The sequence below is a fragment of the Lytechinus variegatus genome, chromosome 7 (assembly GCF_018143015.1).
Source record: "Lytechinus variegatus isolate NC3 chromosome 7, Lvar_3.0, whole genome shotgun sequence".
Classification (NCBI taxonomy): domain Eukaryota; kingdom Metazoa; phylum Echinodermata; class Echinoidea; order Temnopleuroida; family Toxopneustidae; genus Lytechinus; species Lytechinus variegatus.
Window position 1 is genome coordinate 30449216 of NC_054746.1, and position 19578 is coordinate 30468793.

The 19578-nt window shown below is 34.9% G+C and overlaps 2 protein-coding genes across 3 annotated transcripts in view; one reads left to right on the forward strand and one right to left on the reverse strand.

Moving 5' to 3' along the window:
- On the reverse strand, positions 1 to 12052 carry LOC121418973 (ribosome biogenesis protein NOP53-like). Its single transcript, XM_041613217.1, has 13 exons — positions 11856 to 12052; positions 8981 to 9051; positions 8369 to 8450; positions 7735 to 7949; positions 7302 to 7375; positions 6772 to 6867; positions 5600 to 5704; positions 5035 to 5202; positions 3890 to 4065; positions 3116 to 3182; positions 2388 to 2464; positions 1843 to 1907; positions 1 to 1475 (listed from the first exon to the last, which is right to left on the reverse strand). The coding sequence occupies exons 1-12, from the start codon at positions 12050 to 12052 to the stop codon at positions 1850 to 1852; spliced, it is 1386 nt and encodes a 461-aa protein (XP_041469151.1). The 3' UTR covers positions 1 to 1475; positions 1843 to 1849.
- The window catches only part of LOC121418972 (tRNA (adenine(58)-N(1))-methyltransferase non-catalytic subunit TRM6-like), a 16339-nt gene continuing 8791 nt past the window's right edge, over positions 12031 to 19578 (forward strand). For both annotated transcript variants that reach the window (XR_005970534.1, XM_041613216.1), the window contains exons 1-6: positions 12031 to 12198; positions 14339 to 14478; positions 16984 to 17087; positions 18311 to 18402; positions 18777 to 18860; positions 19312 to 19436. Coding sequence is in view for 1 of the 2 variants with exons in the window: in XM_041613216.1 (XP_041469150.1) it covers positions 12110 to 12198; positions 14339 to 14478; positions 16984 to 17087; positions 18311 to 18402; positions 18777 to 18860; positions 19312 to 19436 (634 nt within the window). In the remaining variant the exon portion in view is untranslated. The remainder of the gene's footprint in view (positions 12199 to 14338; positions 14479 to 16983; positions 17088 to 18310; positions 18403 to 18776; positions 18861 to 19311; positions 19437 to 19578) is intronic.

Consider the following 19578-nt stretch of genomic DNA (forward strand, 5'->3'; position numbering starts at 1 on the left):
AGGCTTTAAAGGTAAGATTTAGTTATGAGATCTATAACAAAAAGCATAAAGCATGACCATAAAACAAATGTCTATGATCGGTTCCAATCAATAATAAAAATCAAACATATGATTGATTGCTCACCCTTGGTGTTAACGGAACCTGAGCAAAAAGTTAATTGAAGGTTTTTTCTAATGGTTGTTTTTATCATTTCAGAAGTGCTTGGGGACATCTTAAGATTTTTAATGAAAAAAACAAGAACCTTACAATGATTATTTTCACCCCCCGCAAGGGGAGCAGGAGCAGGATTGGGTGCACCCATTTTAGTGTGGTTTACAATGTATGATAGTTCAGAGTTCAACAAACTTTCATCAAAGATATATGTAGTACAATGCAACATACTTTCAATCAGCACATACTCAAAACTGAGAGATGAGTAAAACAGAATGATGGGACTGACTGCAATTTATCATGTGGTTAAAATTTAATTAATCATCTACGTCAGATTCATTAAATGTGGAATATATTCTGAAAAAAATAGTTTTACAAGAACAATTTCAATAAGATTCATGAGAATCTCACTGAACTGCACAATAAAGGACATACTAATTCAAAAGCATTATAAATCATAATACATAAAACAAATCTATCATTTGTTTTTTAACAAACATGTTTTAAATAATGTGATCTTCAATCGGAAACTTGGATTTGCTTGTCCACAAAGCAATACAAGTAAGCATAACAGAAACCTTTTACCTTTGCTCTCACAAATATATAGAATATAATATGATACAGACCTCCCAAAATTTGATCTTCAAAGTTCAGAATATTTTCCCTAAAATTTTAGAATATTAAACGAGACATGATTTCGTCAAAATATGGACTCCACATGTTAGGCTTCATATTTTTGGTTATACAAATCTACACACATATGGAATATCGATATAATAAAACAGTATTGTGTAACGAGGGAAATGGTGAGTGCACAGGTTGCAGATTCTATCACATCAATCATCTAATATTCTTAAATAATTTCCGGGGAATTTCAGTCTACAAAATTGATAAGATTTGCAAGTGCTATATAACTAAATTAGTGAGTTTGTACTATATTGCATGCTTTCATCGTGGTCAAGAAAAAGAGGTTTCTATTTATCTTGAAAAATGGAGAAACCAGAAAGTGATTAGTCTTTCTTCACATGATGCAGTACCATGCAAGGGGCAATGTAGTATGCCATGCATTGAGATTGCAAGCTCTTGCTGGAATACTCCCCAAGGAGTGGATGGAGGACATACATTATATGCTGAAAAATCAGAATCCAATGACCAAGGTAATGAAATGTCTGTAATACGCCAGGACGTCCATTAAGCTTTATAAATCTAGATAGTTGTTGTAATTAGCCGTGCAATGGGACACCAACAAGTTTATCCCGGCATAGACTCAGAAGTTCTCAGCAGCCGCGAGAAGATTGGTCGATTCAATAATCCTAGAAAGCAACTGTACAAAACAATTAATAAAATTAATATCACTACTATAGTGGCTTATATTTTGGAATTCATAGTTTTCAAGATGTTTCACAAAAATTAATTTGTTTTATTTTACCGAAAAAATTGTCTTACAAAAAAACAATAAATTTTATCAATGTTTTACAAAAATATTTTTTCATTCCATAATTCACTTTCATTTTACATGCACCTTGAGTGTCCAAGGGATGGATATTTTACTTTACAAACATTGTCATCAATATCATCATTACGGATTAAGACACAGCGATACATGAAAAGCAGTATTGATATTACATGAATATCCATTACAAAAACAGCACTGTGAAATTGATCACAGATAAATATATTAATATATTTACCTGACATTCACTTTATTTCCTTGAAGCTTTTTTTCTCATATTCTTTCATCTTGGGCTTTGTTCCTCTGTTAGAAAAAATGAAGAAGAAATATGGTTAAGTTTTAAAAGAGGATATCAACTTATTGTTTGTAGATTTCCTTCCCCCTTAATATGAAATAATGTTAGTTCTTGTCAAGATTACTCTATTTGGTGTCATTATATCAATTTCATTCATCAATATCATGGAAAATAAAAATATAAAAACAACTTTTATTCCCAAAGAAAGTGTCTTGTTCTATGATATGAAATATGTAACTGGCTGACTCATCGATTCATGTATAAATACAAATTCAAAATTCTATAGCTTTTGTTATTTTCATCCGATTTTGAAAATTATCTCTTGTTATGCTTTTCTTACTTTTCATACTCTTTTCAATCAACTTCAATCATATTCAAGGTGGACGATGCTCATTACCTGATACCAACTTGAATTGGGTGAAATCCATGGATAAAGTGTATTATTAATGATAGTACATGATTCATTATTCAAAAGATTAATGTCTTACTTTTTCCATATCCTAGGTTCTATCATATTCCTCTTTTGAAAATTGTTGAATCGGTCTGCTATCATACTTCCATCAGGCTGCAATGAAAAAAAAAGAACAAAAGGAATTACTTTGGAGAACCGACTATGAAATTACCCAGACTAATCACTCTCACCCCCTCACCCTCCACTTTACTCTATTCAGTGCATCCTCATCCATCAACCCAACCCTCCTTCTCCACTTCCTTCTTCCATGTCTTCTTTGCTTGCAACCCATCCCTCACAACTATTGTGGCTAAACAATGGTTTGCCCCGCCAATTCTTAGTATGCTCTGGGGCCCGTTGCAGAAAGAGTTGCGATCAAACGCAACTTGATTTTCAGCTAATGAGGCACCCGTATTCGGGACTTGCACTAGATATTTTGACTTGAGTTCAAATGCAACTCTTTCTGCAACAGGCCCCACATCATCCAGTTTCATTCATCGGAGACATAATTCAACAGCAGATAGGTCAGTCAATATTAATCTTTAACTTTCTGTCATTCAAACATTCTCTAGCTTTACTTAACACCTGTACAGAATGGTCACCTTTCTGTTAAGACCACACCTTAATATTCCCTTTTCAAATATTCCTATTTGAAATACGTAGTACTACCTGTCTACATTTACCACCTGCTCATAAAAAACCCTTTTCTAGTCTCTCTTCAGTGGTCTTAATATACAGATTTCACTGGAATTTGCTTCTCTTTACCTTGAGTTGTCTCAGAGTACCAACAAGATGTTCAGATAGCTTGACTGGTATAGGAGGCTCTTCATATCTGAGTGAAATCTGTCAAGATAAATAACCTCTGAAAAGGTTTTTACACTGGAATTTCATAACATGGTACTATCGCAAACCCTATACTATTTTTTTGTCCTTTTCACTCACGCCAAATTTTCTGCCTAACCCTGGCTAAGGAAATACTTGCTTAACTCAAACTTAATTTAGTAATCCGTGCCCAGTGGTAGCCATTAATGAACGTTTATCTCTGACTGGACAACAGTGCTGACTCTGTAGCCCCGAGGGCATACACCGAGCACTGTACTTGGCTTAGCTGTGTTTCTTTTTACACTAGCTTTGTTAACCCCGAACTATTACTCTTAGCACTGCAATAATAATCTCATACTAAACTGGGGTAAACTTATCCCGTACTATAGGTGGGCTAATTTAGCCCCACCTATAATATGGGGTTCAGGAAATTTTGGCTAGTGTAAAAAGCATATGAATATACTTAACATTGCAGAGAAATTGCCGATATACAGATTTACCAGTATATGCTTTATATGGTGTCAACTGGGGATGTTTGCATATGAAAGCAATGAATTAACATCATAACAACAACTCCTTATGACAGAGAGGCATACTTCATCTTTTCCTGGTGTATCCTGGTAATCAACAATTCCTGAACCCTTTTTCTCCTTTTATATAAACCCAATATATGTAAGGATGAACTTTCCCTTTAATGAAGTTTTTCAAAAAGGATACTTGTATCGTCCAAGCCGTTTGGTTTTGCCTTCATTCTCCTTAGCCTTTTCTTTCTTCTCCTTTATTTTAGTTGCTATCTTCTCTTCTTTCTCCTTGATTTCTTTCTTTAATGATCGGAGACGGTAAACATCATTCAGACGGATCTTATCAGCTTTCTCGGCATGGGCTTTCTTCATCTGATCAAGAGAAATAAAAAAAAAACATGCATGATAACATAATAATGCAGGTGCATGAATTTCAGATGTGGCAAAAATCAGAAAATGACTCCTGACAGAATCTAGCATAATCAAATTCTGAGTTTTTGGTTATGTGACTAGTGATTCTGTTAGAAAATGAGAAACCACTCAGTAATTAGCAAAATAAATCATGGTATACTGTTGGTAAAAAAAAATAATAATAAACCACATGTGTTTATCTGTGTTGATGATTCTTCAGGGTACTCAGTTTTTAACATAGATTCAGTATTTTAAATTGAACGTTTGAGTGTAATCTATGTCAGAACTTAGCAGATCTATGTGCTTAACCCATAGGGTGAGCACTTGACTTTAAAGACTTTCTCTAAAAAACTATAGCCCACTGCAAATTGAGTTGAGCTATTTATAACCCCATTTCAACTTGTCTAACAATGACAATTTTGTAACCTCTTCTTTTCATAGAAAAAAAATATATATTCTATCATATTTTACAAAACAAGAACTTAACAAGATTATCAAGAATTGTCCATGACATAACATAAGTTCTCATCAATTCGCAATGACATGTTTGATACACTTGATGGTAGTAGTTGATGTATTTTCACTCTGAAGTCCATTGAGTAATGTGCAGCATAATTGGTATTAATGACTGCTACATATACACTTTCAGGGGAAGTTTCACACCAATAATGTGTTTCTAAATAGATAGGTGCTCTCTCTGAGTTGAATCTAGTCATACGACCTATAGAAATTATGCAATTGCAACATATATATATTTTTCCTCATCTCATTGTTTCAATATTCTTTGTCTGACATTGCCTGAATCAGGCAATGGAATTAAATATTTCATAATTATATTCTTTCCCTTTTCCAACTGGAATTTAAAGTGAATTACCATCTGGCCAAAAATAATAAATAATAAATAAACAAGAAGGTACTAGTTAGTATTACCTGTTGTTTTATTTGTCTTTCTTTGTTTCTTTGTCTTTTTGTCTTTCTCCTCTCTGCAACCACTGGAGCACCAGGAAGTACACCATCATCTTCATCATCCTCTTTATCTTCATCTTGATTGAGTTCATCATCAAACAGTCCAGCAGTCAATTCTTTCATATTATTTCTCTGAAATAGCAAAGTGAGAACAAAAAAAAAATCATAGAATTTTCACAAGAAAATATGACTGACGTTTCCATACAAACTCTGAACTCTGCATAACTGTTTTAATACATAATTTCAAAATGGAAAAAAAAAATGTTTCACTACTTTCAATCCTTTTGAATCATGTCACTTTTTACCAACATGGTTGTTAGAAGAGACAATACATGATATGTCCCAAATCAATAATGAGTCTTTTAAAATCATTTGCAAATTTGCAATTGGTTGCTGAACTGATTCTTGTAATAGAGGGTATAAATTTGTTTTCTATTAGAAGTAATGTGTTGTTTGCATATTCCCAATTGAAATTTAGAATTGATCGCAAAAACTCCTTAAAATTTGAAAGTTCTGTGAATATAATTACCTCCATCTCGGCTCGGCTAACTTTAGCAAAGCGATGCCATCTGTTTACTTTCTCTTCCTTCTTCTCCCTATCTACTTCCACTTGAATTGCTTTCTGGATCAGTTCCTGCAGAAATAGAATTAAAAAGAAATAGCAATAATGTAGAACTATTACAAATCAGCTAGTGTTCATATGAGAATTACACCAAGAAGGTATAATGGGGAAAAGGGTGCTTGGGCTCTTTCAATGTGGGAAACTGTATATAGGCAAGAGCAAAATGATGTTTATATTGGTTTAGAACTATAGTGATGAGAAAAATGTTATCTGATAAACCATTCTAATCTCAATATTACCAGTCACAATACTTAACTTATTAATCACCGGTCATTAAGTAAATTCATGCATTATAAAAAGCATAGATGCCTGGTCACGTATGCATGCTTAATCAATTCTCTGATTTGATTTGGATGCAGATGACCATCTTAACATAAGTTACATATCGTCGCACGCACCACGAACCGTCCTTTCTGCGCACTTCGATGCGAAAGTTAGTTTTGCAGAGAACGCATTTAAAAAAAGGCTTTTTAAAACCAGCAATAAGTGCACCTACAAGGAGAGCAAATTATTTACCGGTGTCTTTGTTCGTTAGTTCAGGTTCCAAAGTTTCATCCCGCATCTTTACATTTTCTTGAAGTGAATTATTTACGCCACAGTGGGCATCGTAACAGAGAGGACGGTTCGTGGTGAAATCGCGAGGCGCGATAGTGCACTGTATCTGCGAAGAGAGGACAGTTCGTGGTGCGTGCGACGATATTCCTCACAGGAATGGTATGACTTATTCAAGCTATGAATACTTATAATGAAATAATGTACACACATAACCTGAAGTCACAAAAAAATTAAATCCACACAGGGGGTCAACTTAAAACCCTCTTGTCTTTCAATCACAGAAAAATCAGATTAATAACTACACATTCTCCATGCTCCTTTCAATCCCTCTCTGAAATCGTGCAATTTCAAACCACTGCTCTAAATATCTGCAGAGGAACTGACATTGTGAGAAATGTTGCAGAACATTATTCCCCAAAATAGTGGGTTTTATAGAACCACCTCCAAGTACGATATGGAAAACATTTGGGAAGCTTTATCACATCATATCTGAACAAGAGTTTAGGAGGAGGAATAAAACTTACCTGATGATCTTCAAACGTTGGGTTATAAGATGCTCCTCCTGGTAAAACCTCTACAGCATTAAAACAAGAAGTCTTATTGTAGTAGGTTTTTGGTAACTGAGGTAGAGAGAAAAAAAAGTATATTTTCATTTTCTATTTCTATTCTTATTTAATGTGATGTTGGTAGGGACTACTCTCTCATTATCTCCAATATGTGAAGGATTAAAATCTCATCTTTTCCAAACATTTTAATCCAATAATACTTCTTTTATTAGGACATGTATTGATAATCTATGTATGTTATATTAAAATCACCGCCCATAGGGAAAGGTGACAATATACTTTTCTAATTTGAAAGGTACATAGTGTAAGTGATCCCATTTATAAACAGCCATAACTTTATTTTCAAAACTCAGGTCCCCTTTTAATCAACATAAAATATCGAAAGGCAAGGTAAACTTTCACTTACTGATATGTGAATATTTAGCATACAAAAGTTTACTTTACAATTAAAATAGTTGGAGGACAACTAAAAATTATTTAAAACCAACCTTTTTCCTTGTCTTCTTAGTGACCCTGAGAAAGTGTTCATTTGGTGTTGCCTCCGTCTTTGACTTAACAGGTGCTAGAATGATATAGTCAAAACAAAGTGTTAACTCTGACATAAATTAATCATCTTTATTATTGTTAATAATAATAATATCAAATACAATATAATGCTAATAATATCAAAAGCACTAATATCCACTTTTTAGAGTGCTCAATAGTCTAATTGTAATTATTACACTGATTGTAGCTGGTTATCTTTCAAGCACACAAACATTTCAAGGAATTCCTGCCAGGTATCATTTACTACACCTGGGTCTAGTGAAGCACAAAGTTGATAAATTAATTGCTTAAGGAAATAACCCAATAATTGGGATTTGAACCCCTAATCTCTGATAGAAAGATGAAGGTCAGACCAATCAAGTGATAAGAACGTACCTGGATCTCCCCAGAGATCATAGACTGCTCTACCACATTCTCTCCTCTTATTATCATCATCTTTAGCTTTCTGTGCTAGGTCACTGTCTTTCAAAGCAGCAGCAAGTTTCCTTCTCTTGACTGTTGATGATGGCCCCCATTTTCCCTCCGCTTCTAGTCTCTGCACCAACTTACTCTTTCGCTTCGGTCTCTCCAGTGACCTGGGCGTCTTTGATCTATAAACCAATCATCAATCAGAGAAATAACTAATCTTGGCATTCTGCCTTTATAACAGAGTTAATCATACAAAAGCTGAAAATTGATTGGAAATTTAAAGTTTTAGTAAATAAAGTAGTTTTTTTAAATCAGGGTTGAAATCTGGTTCAGTCTCTAAATCTTTGGGTGGCCGAATTAAACTCACAGACATTGCTTTTACTCCCATCCCTCCACTTTGATCTCTTCTGTCCCTGTGTAAGTGATAAATCAGGCTTTTATGAATATGGGCCTAATTTTCTTTCAGATTAAAAAAATCATGGGGCAATACTCCCTGTGCTTAGTGATGACCTTCTTTTTTTTGCTTGTGAATTTTCTTTTGAAAAATTGCCCCCCCCCCCACAAATCCTGGATCCACCCATCTCCTAATTGTAATACTTACATTCTAGCTACTGGTATTCTTGGATCTGGTGTCAGTTTCCGATCAATCTTAAGAGGCCTCTCCAATTTCTTTTTCGAATCATCTTAAAAATAAAGAGAAATACCATAAGTAATCCATGGAATCATTGCAGATATTTCCCAATGACAACGGAGTAGAAAACCCCTAGTGGTCTTGTCTGCATTGTGCAACTGAATATTAGCACATTTCTTGATTTTGTGGCAATCAAATTTTGTTTTGTCAAACGATTTTGTTGATATCCTTAATTCCATACGTTAAAATTTGATCTAGTTTACATGATAACTAATAATACTCTTCACTTACATGTACATAGAGCATATATCGTCTCTATTAAGGACTTGGATATTATTACATTTTTAGCCTTGCAGCCTTTCACAGTGCACAAGCAATGAGAGGAATCCATTTCAGCCCTGTATCCATTTACCTCACCTCCATGTGGCAAATGCCAAAGGGCATTAGTGCTGCAGCAGGGATTGGAACACATACCTTGTGGTTCAAAGTCAGAAATTTTATCCACTCGACCAAAACAATTATGAATGCAATTAAAGGTTTGCAAGACTAATAAGCAGAAGAAAAAAAAATCAATGTTCTTACCTTCCTCTTTAGATGGATGTTTATCATCAACAAAGAACAAACTTTCATCAGGTTTTTCTGCTACTAGACCACTACAAAACAATCACACAAAAGATTAATTACAATCCAGCGTATATAACAACGATGTCTGACATCTCTAAGTGCTTGAAATATGCATGTACATGTATTATCAAATAATGATAAATTGGTGGAATGACAGTCTTAGCAGTAATCCCTTCATCACATTCATTGGGAAACAGGGCCCTGATAACTGAACATTTTTAAATAGTTTAATTCAATACCGCTTTTACATATTATTCATTTATTTATTCATCATAGTAATTTTCTTTTTTTGTCAGAGAATTACAGAAATTGATAATGCAGGCTGGACTAATGATGAAGAAGAGAGAGAAGTAAGGAGGAGAAGGAGGAAGGGGAAGAGGAGGATGAAGAGGGAGGAGTAGAAGGAGGGGAAGGTAGCAGGAGAATTGAAGTGGAAGAAGTTTACTTGCATCCGCCGATAAATATCATGAATCTTACCTACATGTATGTAAGATTTATGAAAGTATTTTTAAAAATCTAGTTAGCACTTCTCAAGATATTGTTGCCCTCTATAGGCATCTTGTAGCTAGGCTAAGATAACAAAGACGGCAAGATGGCGAAAATAACAGACTGTGAGTAAATGCTCCTCTACTTTAATTTTTTTCAATAATTTTATATTTAAAGGACAAGTCTATCCCAGCAAAATGTTGTATTTGAATAACTAGAGAAAAATCAAACTAGCATAACGCTGAAAATTTTATCGAAATCGGATGTAAAATATGAAAGTTATGGCATTTTAAAGCGACCCCCAAAACATGTAAAAAGGACGTCTTTGTCTAGATAGGGCATGTTACATATATAACGTAATAAAGGTGTCAGTGTCAAAAACACTAAAAAAATGAAAAAAGGGTATCTATTTTCGCTGGGAAAGCTACGTGTTTAATTCTGGGAATATACCCAGTTGTTGTGTGTCCGGACAGGTTATATGTCCAGACGATAGTGTAGAAATGTCGGAAATGAAATTGTAATCCATGTATATGATTTAGGGCTAGATCTTTCAGAAGGAAAGTACATAAAAATGTGTAGAAATCTCGGGGGTGAAAGTTTCAAGTTTTGGGGCCCTATGTGCAGGTGAATAGAAAGGAAGACCTGGCTCCGTTGAGAGTAAGCTTACGTTAGTAAATGATTTTTACTCTCTAGAAGCCTCCTGGCTACCCGGGCCTCCATCCTGGCTACTCACTCAATTCCCGTAATTGCAGTGATGTCCCGTAGGGGTAAATAAAAAAACAAGTGGAATGCCTCTGGCCGTCTCACCTGCATCATGCGGTTCAATATAGCAGCAGTGCTGACTTTGAATACTACTCTAACTCGCACAAGATGTTCAGTGATACATGGTTACTCTTATGTCCACTTTTTATGAACTAGACCAATAAACTTACAGAGATATGATGGTTATTCAACAAAAATCCCCAACATGGCCAAAGTTCATTGACCTTACTGCTTACATGACCTTTGACCTTGATCATGTGACCTGAAACTCGAACAGGATGTTCAGTGATACTTGATTACTCTTTAAGTTTCATGAATCAGATCTATAAACTTTCAAAGTTATGATGGTAATTCAACAGATACACCCAATTCGGCTAAAGTTCATTGACCTTTGACCTTGGTCATGTGACCTGAAACGCACACAGGATGTTCAGTGATACTTGATTACTCTAATGTCCAAGTTTAATGAACTACATTGTAGACCAATAAACTTTCAAAGTTATGATGGTAATTCAACAGATACCCCCGATTCGGCCAAAGTTCATTGACCCTAAATGACCTTTGACCTTAATCATGAGACCTGAAACTTGCACAAAATGTTCAGTGATGCTTGATTACTATTATGTCCAAGTTTCATGAATCAGATCCATAAACTTTCAAAGTTATGATGGGAATTCAACAGATATCCCCAATTCGGCCAAAGTTCATTGACCCTAAATGACCTTTGACCTTGGTCATGTGACGTGAAACTCATGCAGGATGTTCAGTGATACTTGATTAACCTTATGTCCAAGTTTCATGAACTAGGTCCATATATTTTCTAAGTTATGATGACATTTCAAAAACTTAACCTCAGGTTAAGATTTCGAAGTTGATTCCTCCAACATGGTCTAAGTTCATTGACCCTAAATGACCTTTGACCTTGGTCATGTGACATGAAACTCTATTAGGATGTTCAGTAATACTTGATTAACCTTATGGCCAAGTTTTATTAACTAGGTCCACATCTAAGTTATGACGTCATTTCCAAAACTTAACCTCAGGTTAAGATTTGATGTTGACGCCGCCGCCGTCGGAAAAGCGGCGTCTATAGTCTAGTCTCTCTCTGAGCTCTGCTTCGCAGGTGAGACAAAAACTGTCCCCATAAACAAGGATAATCTCAATTTATCAAAACATGATTTGTCCTGGTTTATGAGGATATCCTTGTTTTATGGGGCAATCTCAATTTTTTGACCAGCACCTTCAACAATTATTTTTTTTTATCATTTGTTATCAAAATTTAATTTTAAATCCTCGTTTTCATCAAATTAAGTTCTGGTTCAGTGGTTGCTTGCTCAAAACAGGCATTGAAATTTCATGGCATATTTACAAATTACATCAAGGTTTATGGTATCATTAGCAAAAAAAAGAAATTTCCAGGGATTGTTTACAATTAAATGTTTGGTGTGGCAAAATACATTTGCAATCTGAATCTGAACAGTCAACAACACAAGTCCACATGACAAAATTCTAAGCATGTGGGACTGTAGGTGAACTTCTGGTAGTAATACAATGACAAGGTTTTCGGCGTTTGCCCATATTTTACCCAGTTCGAAGCTGCATTCGTTCATCATCCATAAATTCCTCAACATCTTGTATATTTGAGTGCTTCCTCCATGCCTTCTTTCTGTTTTTGGCGACCCTTTTTCTTTTCGTCGATTGGGCCATTTTCTCCATGTGCGTTGTCTGTGACTTGTCGCGAGATTCCACGACGTCGAAGTCGACGATTGAGCTTCCTTGCATGTCGTGTCCACATTCAATAAACCAGTTGTTTTGTGTGATTTACATTCATCCACGTCGATGGATCATCAAAATTTGATAGCGGAGGGTGATAATGTCATACTGAAGAAAGATAAAACCTTGAGAGTGTACAGAGCTCTTAAAAAAGAGTGAGTTTTTTTGTTAACATTATCTTTCAGTCCCATGAACTCAAATATTCGTAAGTTGCCCTGAAGTTAATGATCTGATCGTGGTCGCTCCAGCTCCCCGCTGCCGCGCGATCCGACGGGCGATGAAAACGTGCAATATCCATCCATATCCATCGATAGATTTCACGTACTTTGCTCATTTTTACTCTTCGTATATTGTGTCACATAGGCCTGTACTAGTGTAGTTCGATAACTTCTTTATGGCAGCACAACACGTCCAGAATATTATTTCCAACAATCATTACCGTACTGTCACTTGCTTGATTGATTAATATTTGCAAATAAACTAAATGAAGAATGTAACTTATGACTTTATGGCTGTTTATTTTATGACTGTTATTACCGTAAGGGCACTAGTATTCAACCCGGCATAATTCAAAGATTTTGACATATTTCCAAAAATATTTAGAAATATGGAAACTATCTTAATTTCATACCTTTGTTATTTCCAGGGTAATCTGTTGTCGGTATTTTCTTTATCAATCTGTCGACTGTATGCGCGTAGGATCGAATTATGCGCCGATGGCCTTTTGCACTGAATTGCACTAGTATTCAACCTAGTGAGGATAGATAGCAAATCTCAAAAGGGTTTATATTGGTAAATTAGATCTAGATCTATGTAAGTCTCTGGCTTTGATTAATTCCCTGTTTGGTCTCATCTCAAATGGTCTAGTCCATAGTCGGATGGGACAAGGGCAGATTGAGAGACAGGACCATCTTTCATCGCTAGGTTGAATACTAGTGCAGACGGGTTGAATACTAGTGCAAAAAACCACCGCCCTATAATTCGATCGCCCGCGCACACAGTCGACTGGTTGAAGAAAAAAATAATAGAAAAAGAATAACAAGCATTTGCTCTTAGAAATAAGACGGGTCTGAAATTCAGGTAAATTCTATGTTTCTATATATTTGAGGAAACTCTCCAAACGGGTTGAATACTAGTGCCCTTACGGTACTGTTATGTTGTGTTGAGTGTGAAAATAGACATAGAGTGGAGTCTAATTGATATTGAATAAAACTCTAGGTCTGTTGTGCTGTAAATCATTCAAAATCCACTGTCATTAGACTCAGAGTTACTGCCCTAGGCCACTCATCCAATGAACAAGGTTATAATATAACCTTGTTCTCAGTTATATCTCCATGTGTGGCAAAATAAGGGTGGCAATGTTTGGCTTATTTTCTCTTTTTCTTTGGGGCAAATGCTTGATGTTTTTACACTGACAGTTTCCATTACACCTATTATTCATACAACTTGGCTCTTATTTAAATTTGATACTTTAAATCATTTTTTTCTTAATTAAAAGTACAGATCAAAAAAAGAAAATTTTCTTGCCATATTACTTTCCACCAGTAGAGGGCGTACACAAAAATATGCCCAAAATTCAAGTTTTTGCGCGCTCTGGTGAATACAAAAAATATTCCCAAGTTACTAATGAAAAATAAATTGCAACTGTACGGAAATTAATAATTTTGGTCACAAAAGTGATATTTTAATGACTTTTTAAAGTGTGTGCTCTGGACAACATTGGCATACCATAGTCCTACCTGTAGATTCCCCACAGGCAGGATGGTAGCAGTGAACGAGTGCCCTAGGCCTAGTATTTTCAATGTAAGAATTCTGTCCCATTATTATCATACATGTGGTGGAATACAACTTTTACAAGATGCATAACCTATTTGAATAAAGCGATTGACCCTAGTAGTAATCATTGTCATGATGTGATTGCAAAAAATTGCATTATTTCTCATCAGCAATTGGGTGCGGTCCCACAAAGATATGCCTATGTGGGGGGGGGGTGGTTGTCCGGAGACCTAATGGAAATGAAGCCTTGTTTTTTCTTCAACCCAGGAATAAGCCAATTGTTTAATAGTTCTTATCACCATCAATATTTGTTCTTTATTATATTTTCTTACATTCTGTGCTAAAAAAAATCAAAGACATCGACATTGCTTGTAAACTTTTCAAAATTGAGAGTAAAAAGTCATGCGTCCAGACACCCAACCCATCCAGACACACAACCACTGTGTATAGCTGAAAGACCAATACAATAATAAATTTTATTTCATTATTCTCAATACTATTTGTTTTTGTTGTTCGTAGGAAAGCGGTTCTGGAGAAAAGGCATTTTTCTCTTGCCCCCGTCATTGGTCATCCCTATGGTTCAACATGGGAGCTTCAGGGAAACAATCTTGTACAAGTTCTTGAGAAGACAACATCCCAAGACTTGGCTCAACAGATAGGTACTAGTATTTGTAGTAGATTGATTTATTAAATCTCCTTCCCTCATCACCTAAAGACTGCTGTCAATGCCAGGAGTAAAGCTTTCAGTTTATGAGCTCTTCTTTTATGATATCCGTGAACCTTGGAAGATTCTTCCAAGGGACCTTGGAAGAATTTAATCAATTTGATTAGATGTAGGCCTAATTCCAATATCCCCAGCAATAATACATGTACCTCATTTTCATTACTACAGGTTTTTCACCAATCCAGGTGGGTGTTTCATAAAGCTGTTTGTAAAGTTACGCACGACTGGAACATCTTAGGTGCTAAGTGAGCTACATAGGGATAAAGTGGCACAAGAAAGGTCACCAGCCATGCGTAAAATCTTGCGTAACTTTATGAACAGCTTTATGAAACACCTACCTGATCATTTTCTTGTTCGCTTTTTTTCTCTCTCTTCTCTTCTTTCAACCTTACTCTCTTATGCACTTTCTAATAATTAGGTGGTCTGTCTATGACAGATCACCTATTGATTTCGTCAGAATTTTCTTTATTATTTATTTATTCTTAGCACCTATGTTTGTCGCCAACTTTTCTCGGAATTGGCTGAATCAATTTTGCTGATTTTTTCGTCATATATAGAATCCATCATAGAGACGGCATACTAAGCTTTTCAAGGTCATATGGTCATGATGACGTCATCTACGCGCCATTTTGTAAAATTCTTCATTTGATCATATCTTCATTATCAATTATCAAAAATTAACAATATTTACATGACATTAACTTCATGTCAAGGGTCAACTGTCAATGTCATCAAAGGTCATGTAGAGGTCATGACGCGCGCGTACGCGTGCGTCAAAGGTAAAAAAATTCTCCAAATGGCCTATAAAAATTTTTGGGTACGTTTCAGGTCATTTTAAGCATTTCAAAAATTTGCGCGCGCGCACGTACGCGCGCGCGTTTCCGCGCGTAACGCCTGAACGCAACACACAAACACCGTTTTTTTTACATCATTGCATTGATAATAAAATTTTGAACAATTTGATACCTTGATCAACCTTCTACAACCATTAATAACGAAATTAACACCCGTTAAAGTTTGCAGCACGTGTGCGCGCGAGCTCTCACTATAGGCCATATATGGGCAAAAACATGCCTTTTGAAAATTCACTGTAGCTCTTTAAATAGTCCGTTGACGCCAATTTTTTTTTCATATATCGATAGAGTATGAGTTGTAGATTTGATTTCATGTCACCAATGTCCCTCAATTATATCGTGACGTCATCAAAATGGCGCCTAAACTAAAAAATTTAATTTTTTTAAAATGACGTCATCAAATTTATGCAAATTTGGTTGTAACTTCTTGAATATAGATCGTTTTACACCCAGATTTTCATATATTGTAGTTTAGAAGGTACTCTTTCTCGTCAGTTAACATGAATTTTCGTTTTGAGAAACGCATCATTGCGTAAAACAGCGATGAAAAGAGGCATGTCATTTTTCCTCATTTTGCGTGTAATCTCTATGGGACATGACTTTTTCTCAAAACTAGATTCGACATTCCTCTATTTCGTGAGCCATATCTCCATTTTTTCTTGTCGGTTTTCCCTGAGCTTTTACTATGTAGTAGCTGAGGTCCTACGCTTTCGGGAGTGTGCCCTCCATTTTTTGATCAGATGCCGGGATCATGCCCGTTTTTCACTTGCAAAATTGGTATTGTAATTCTCAGAATTGCTTACGTGTAATCTCTATGGGGAATATCGTAGCTCAATGGATAACGCATTTGACTTGCTTTCTCGAGGGCGGAGGTTCGAGTCCTGGGGTGAACAAGATGATTTTTTTTTCAATTTTTTTTTCTTTTTGCCACCTCTTACATGATCCTTTATGATAATTAAAAGGCATAAAAGTTTAAATTTAGCAAGATAAAACAGATTATAATTGCTTTTTTCATATAACATGCATTGTCATACATCAAAGAGACCCTTTTCACAGTGCTTTATCATCTCCCGTCTTTCACAAGTATTCCATCCATAATGAGCATTCCATTGTCATCATGAAGATCATATTGACATGCATGAACATGGTAATAGTGATCATGATTGCGAGTATAAAGACAGACCACCTAATTCGTCCGCATGACGAATTAAATTCTAGTTTTGTATTTGAACTCTCATCAGTTTTGGTTCAATGCAAAACAGTTTCCAAAATTTCCTCAATGCTATCATCTTAAAGCCTGATAGGCTATATAAACCAAGTAGACTGGGACTAGGCCTACTATAATCCGGGCTAAAACCATTTTCTAAAGAATATTTTTGTTGTCGATTCCAAAATAATAGAAAACAACCAGTGGCATTGTAAAGTCAACCATAGCGTGGGTGAGAGGGTTATTGCTCGACTTCCAAATTGTATGCAAATTTGAATGACAGAATTGGCTTTCATCCATTTACTTTTAATTCTTAGATTGTATTGCATCACCGCATTAAGACAATCCGCAACCTAACTTAATACTTTTTTTCTTATAGATAAAGGAGGTGCCGATAATAGAGGTATATTTGCTGATGACTCTTCCCAAAAGCTTGATAAAGATGATATCATGGATCTCAAGGGACAAGGGAAGAGTGGACAGGTAAATTTAGTACTGATAAATACTTTCACTGTTTTTCAATATCTTTTTTCAGTGGTGACCTAATATATATGTATATATATATACATGTATATATATATATATACATGTATATATATATATATATATATATATATATATATATATATATATATATATGCTCCTGCGATATTTGCTCTGGTCTTAACATCTCTGAGTGTATAGGGTTGGGGTCTTGGGTTTAGGGTTGTAATAGAATTTTTGGTTCAGCATATGGTCAAGATTAGCATTAGGGTTTATTTAGTTTTGAAGGTTAGGTTTCATATTTGGCTTTACCTGCAGATTCACAATTGGAGCAATTGTTGCCAAAGCAAATGCCATGGAAACTGAAGTATTACCTTTGAGCTACACTTTTTCCAGAGCCACCCAAAATATATGGAAAGCATCCTATTAAATGGAAATTTCAATTCTATAAATTCTTTAAAAAAAAGTGTACATTATCAATTGCAAGAGTCGGTGCAATATCATTACTACTTTTAGTGAACAAAATTATTATATGCCCTGATATAAAGCAGCCAACCATTATGATTTATGCCATTATACATTTATGCAACCAAATTACAGCATCACTTTTTTCCTCAGAACTCATAAGAAAAATCATCTCTGGGCAATGTCATAGAATATGTACATCCAACCCCATGTATGTGAGACCTTCATGAAATTTTCTGTCTTTGATTTCTGGTTTGTATGACCGTCTTAAATGTTCTCAAATGACCATGACTTGGTCAGTTTTTTTAAATGAAGGAAAAATGGGGGTCGGATGTACAAAATGGTTGAATAAATTTTGGAATTGCCCCTCTATATCTCTTTGTCATAAATCTTACACAAACATATTTGTGTAAGATTTATGAAATAGGGATATATCAATTCCATTGTCAACACAAATCTTAAAACATGATTGCCTAAATTTACCTCTTTTATTGGAAATTCCTCTTTTGCTGTTATGATACATTTTTCTGGTTTCACAAGGTTGGCAGCCTTTATGATGTAACCTTATATGAATGTGAAATATACTATAACCTTGAATTATAAGTTTAATTTGTTATATTTGTAGGTCATTGTAATGTGTTATTAAAAAAACCCATTGAAGGTATGACTGCATATCAGTAATAATCACAACCATCCTATGATACCCTAATGTTATTAGTATGCTTCTATTCTTTAACCTTCTTTATCTTGATGTACAGGAGATAATTGACCAATTGATTGAGAATAGCTCTTCCTTCAATGAGAGAACTGTATATTCCAAAGCAAAGTACCTCAAAAAGAAAAGAAACAAGTAAGTTCAAAGCTGAAGAATCAATCTATTTCCAGTATGAAATCATTTCCTAATGAATTTCAAATTTATGTGTTATCTATATTTTAATATACTTCATCCTTGAAGAAGAAAATAGATAGTATTTTGCATGTCAATATAATACAATCATTTACCAGTTAAAAATTGGTAGGGAAATTCCTCAAATTTCACTATTAGATCTACAAAGAATGTTTCCATTATTTCATGTGATAATTTCTACATATAAAGCAAACTGATGAATACAACTTAAGCGGTGACTATATAAATGTGCCGAATAATAAATGAAAATTTTATTCAGTTATGTTTATATTCAGCATATTTTGATAACATTAAATAACTGTATATCACTTCTCAAGGCATATCCTAAGATTTGTGGTACTTCGGCCCTGTACAAGACTCATGTGCGAGATGTATTTCAACAGAGCACCATCAAAAGTCATGTAAGTTTGCATTCATATGTCAATGATAATGAACATCCTCTTGTAATAAGGCAATGCACTTTGAATTTGGATTTATAGTATAAGAAAGTGTTTTTCATGTTAGTATGTTTTTATTCATTGCTTTTAAATTCATATCAGAAGAGTTAGTATTAATATTAGACGTACTCGTAGTATTTTTTATACATTGTTAAAGTAGAGAAGTAGGATTTAGTAGTAGTTGCAGCAGCAGCAGCAGTAGCAGTAATAGTAGTATTAGTAGTAGAAATAGAAGTAGTAGTCGTAGGATCATCTGTATTATTGCTGCTGTTGTCATTTTTAACCTAAACATTGTTATCATCACAGGGTAATGACAAAATGAGGAAAAATTGGAATAGAAGTATCATCACCACCATTACAATTTTTTTGTTTGTTGTACAATCCTAATTATAATTTTCATTAACTCTTATTTTAGACAAATCCGCATTGACACAATGGCCCAGCTCCTGACAGCCGCCAATGTTCAATCTGGAATGAAAGTGATGGTTTTAGAACACTGTCATGGTCTGCTGGTGGCAGCCGTCATGGAAAGACTTGGAGGTGAGGTTTCCTTTTTAGTGACCAAGCACTCTGTTTGACCACTATAGGAGGCAATAGGGCAGAGCACTGTTACATATTAAAAGAGATATGTATAATTTAGAATTGATCATCATTATTTTTTGTACATATATGTAGTTTGCTA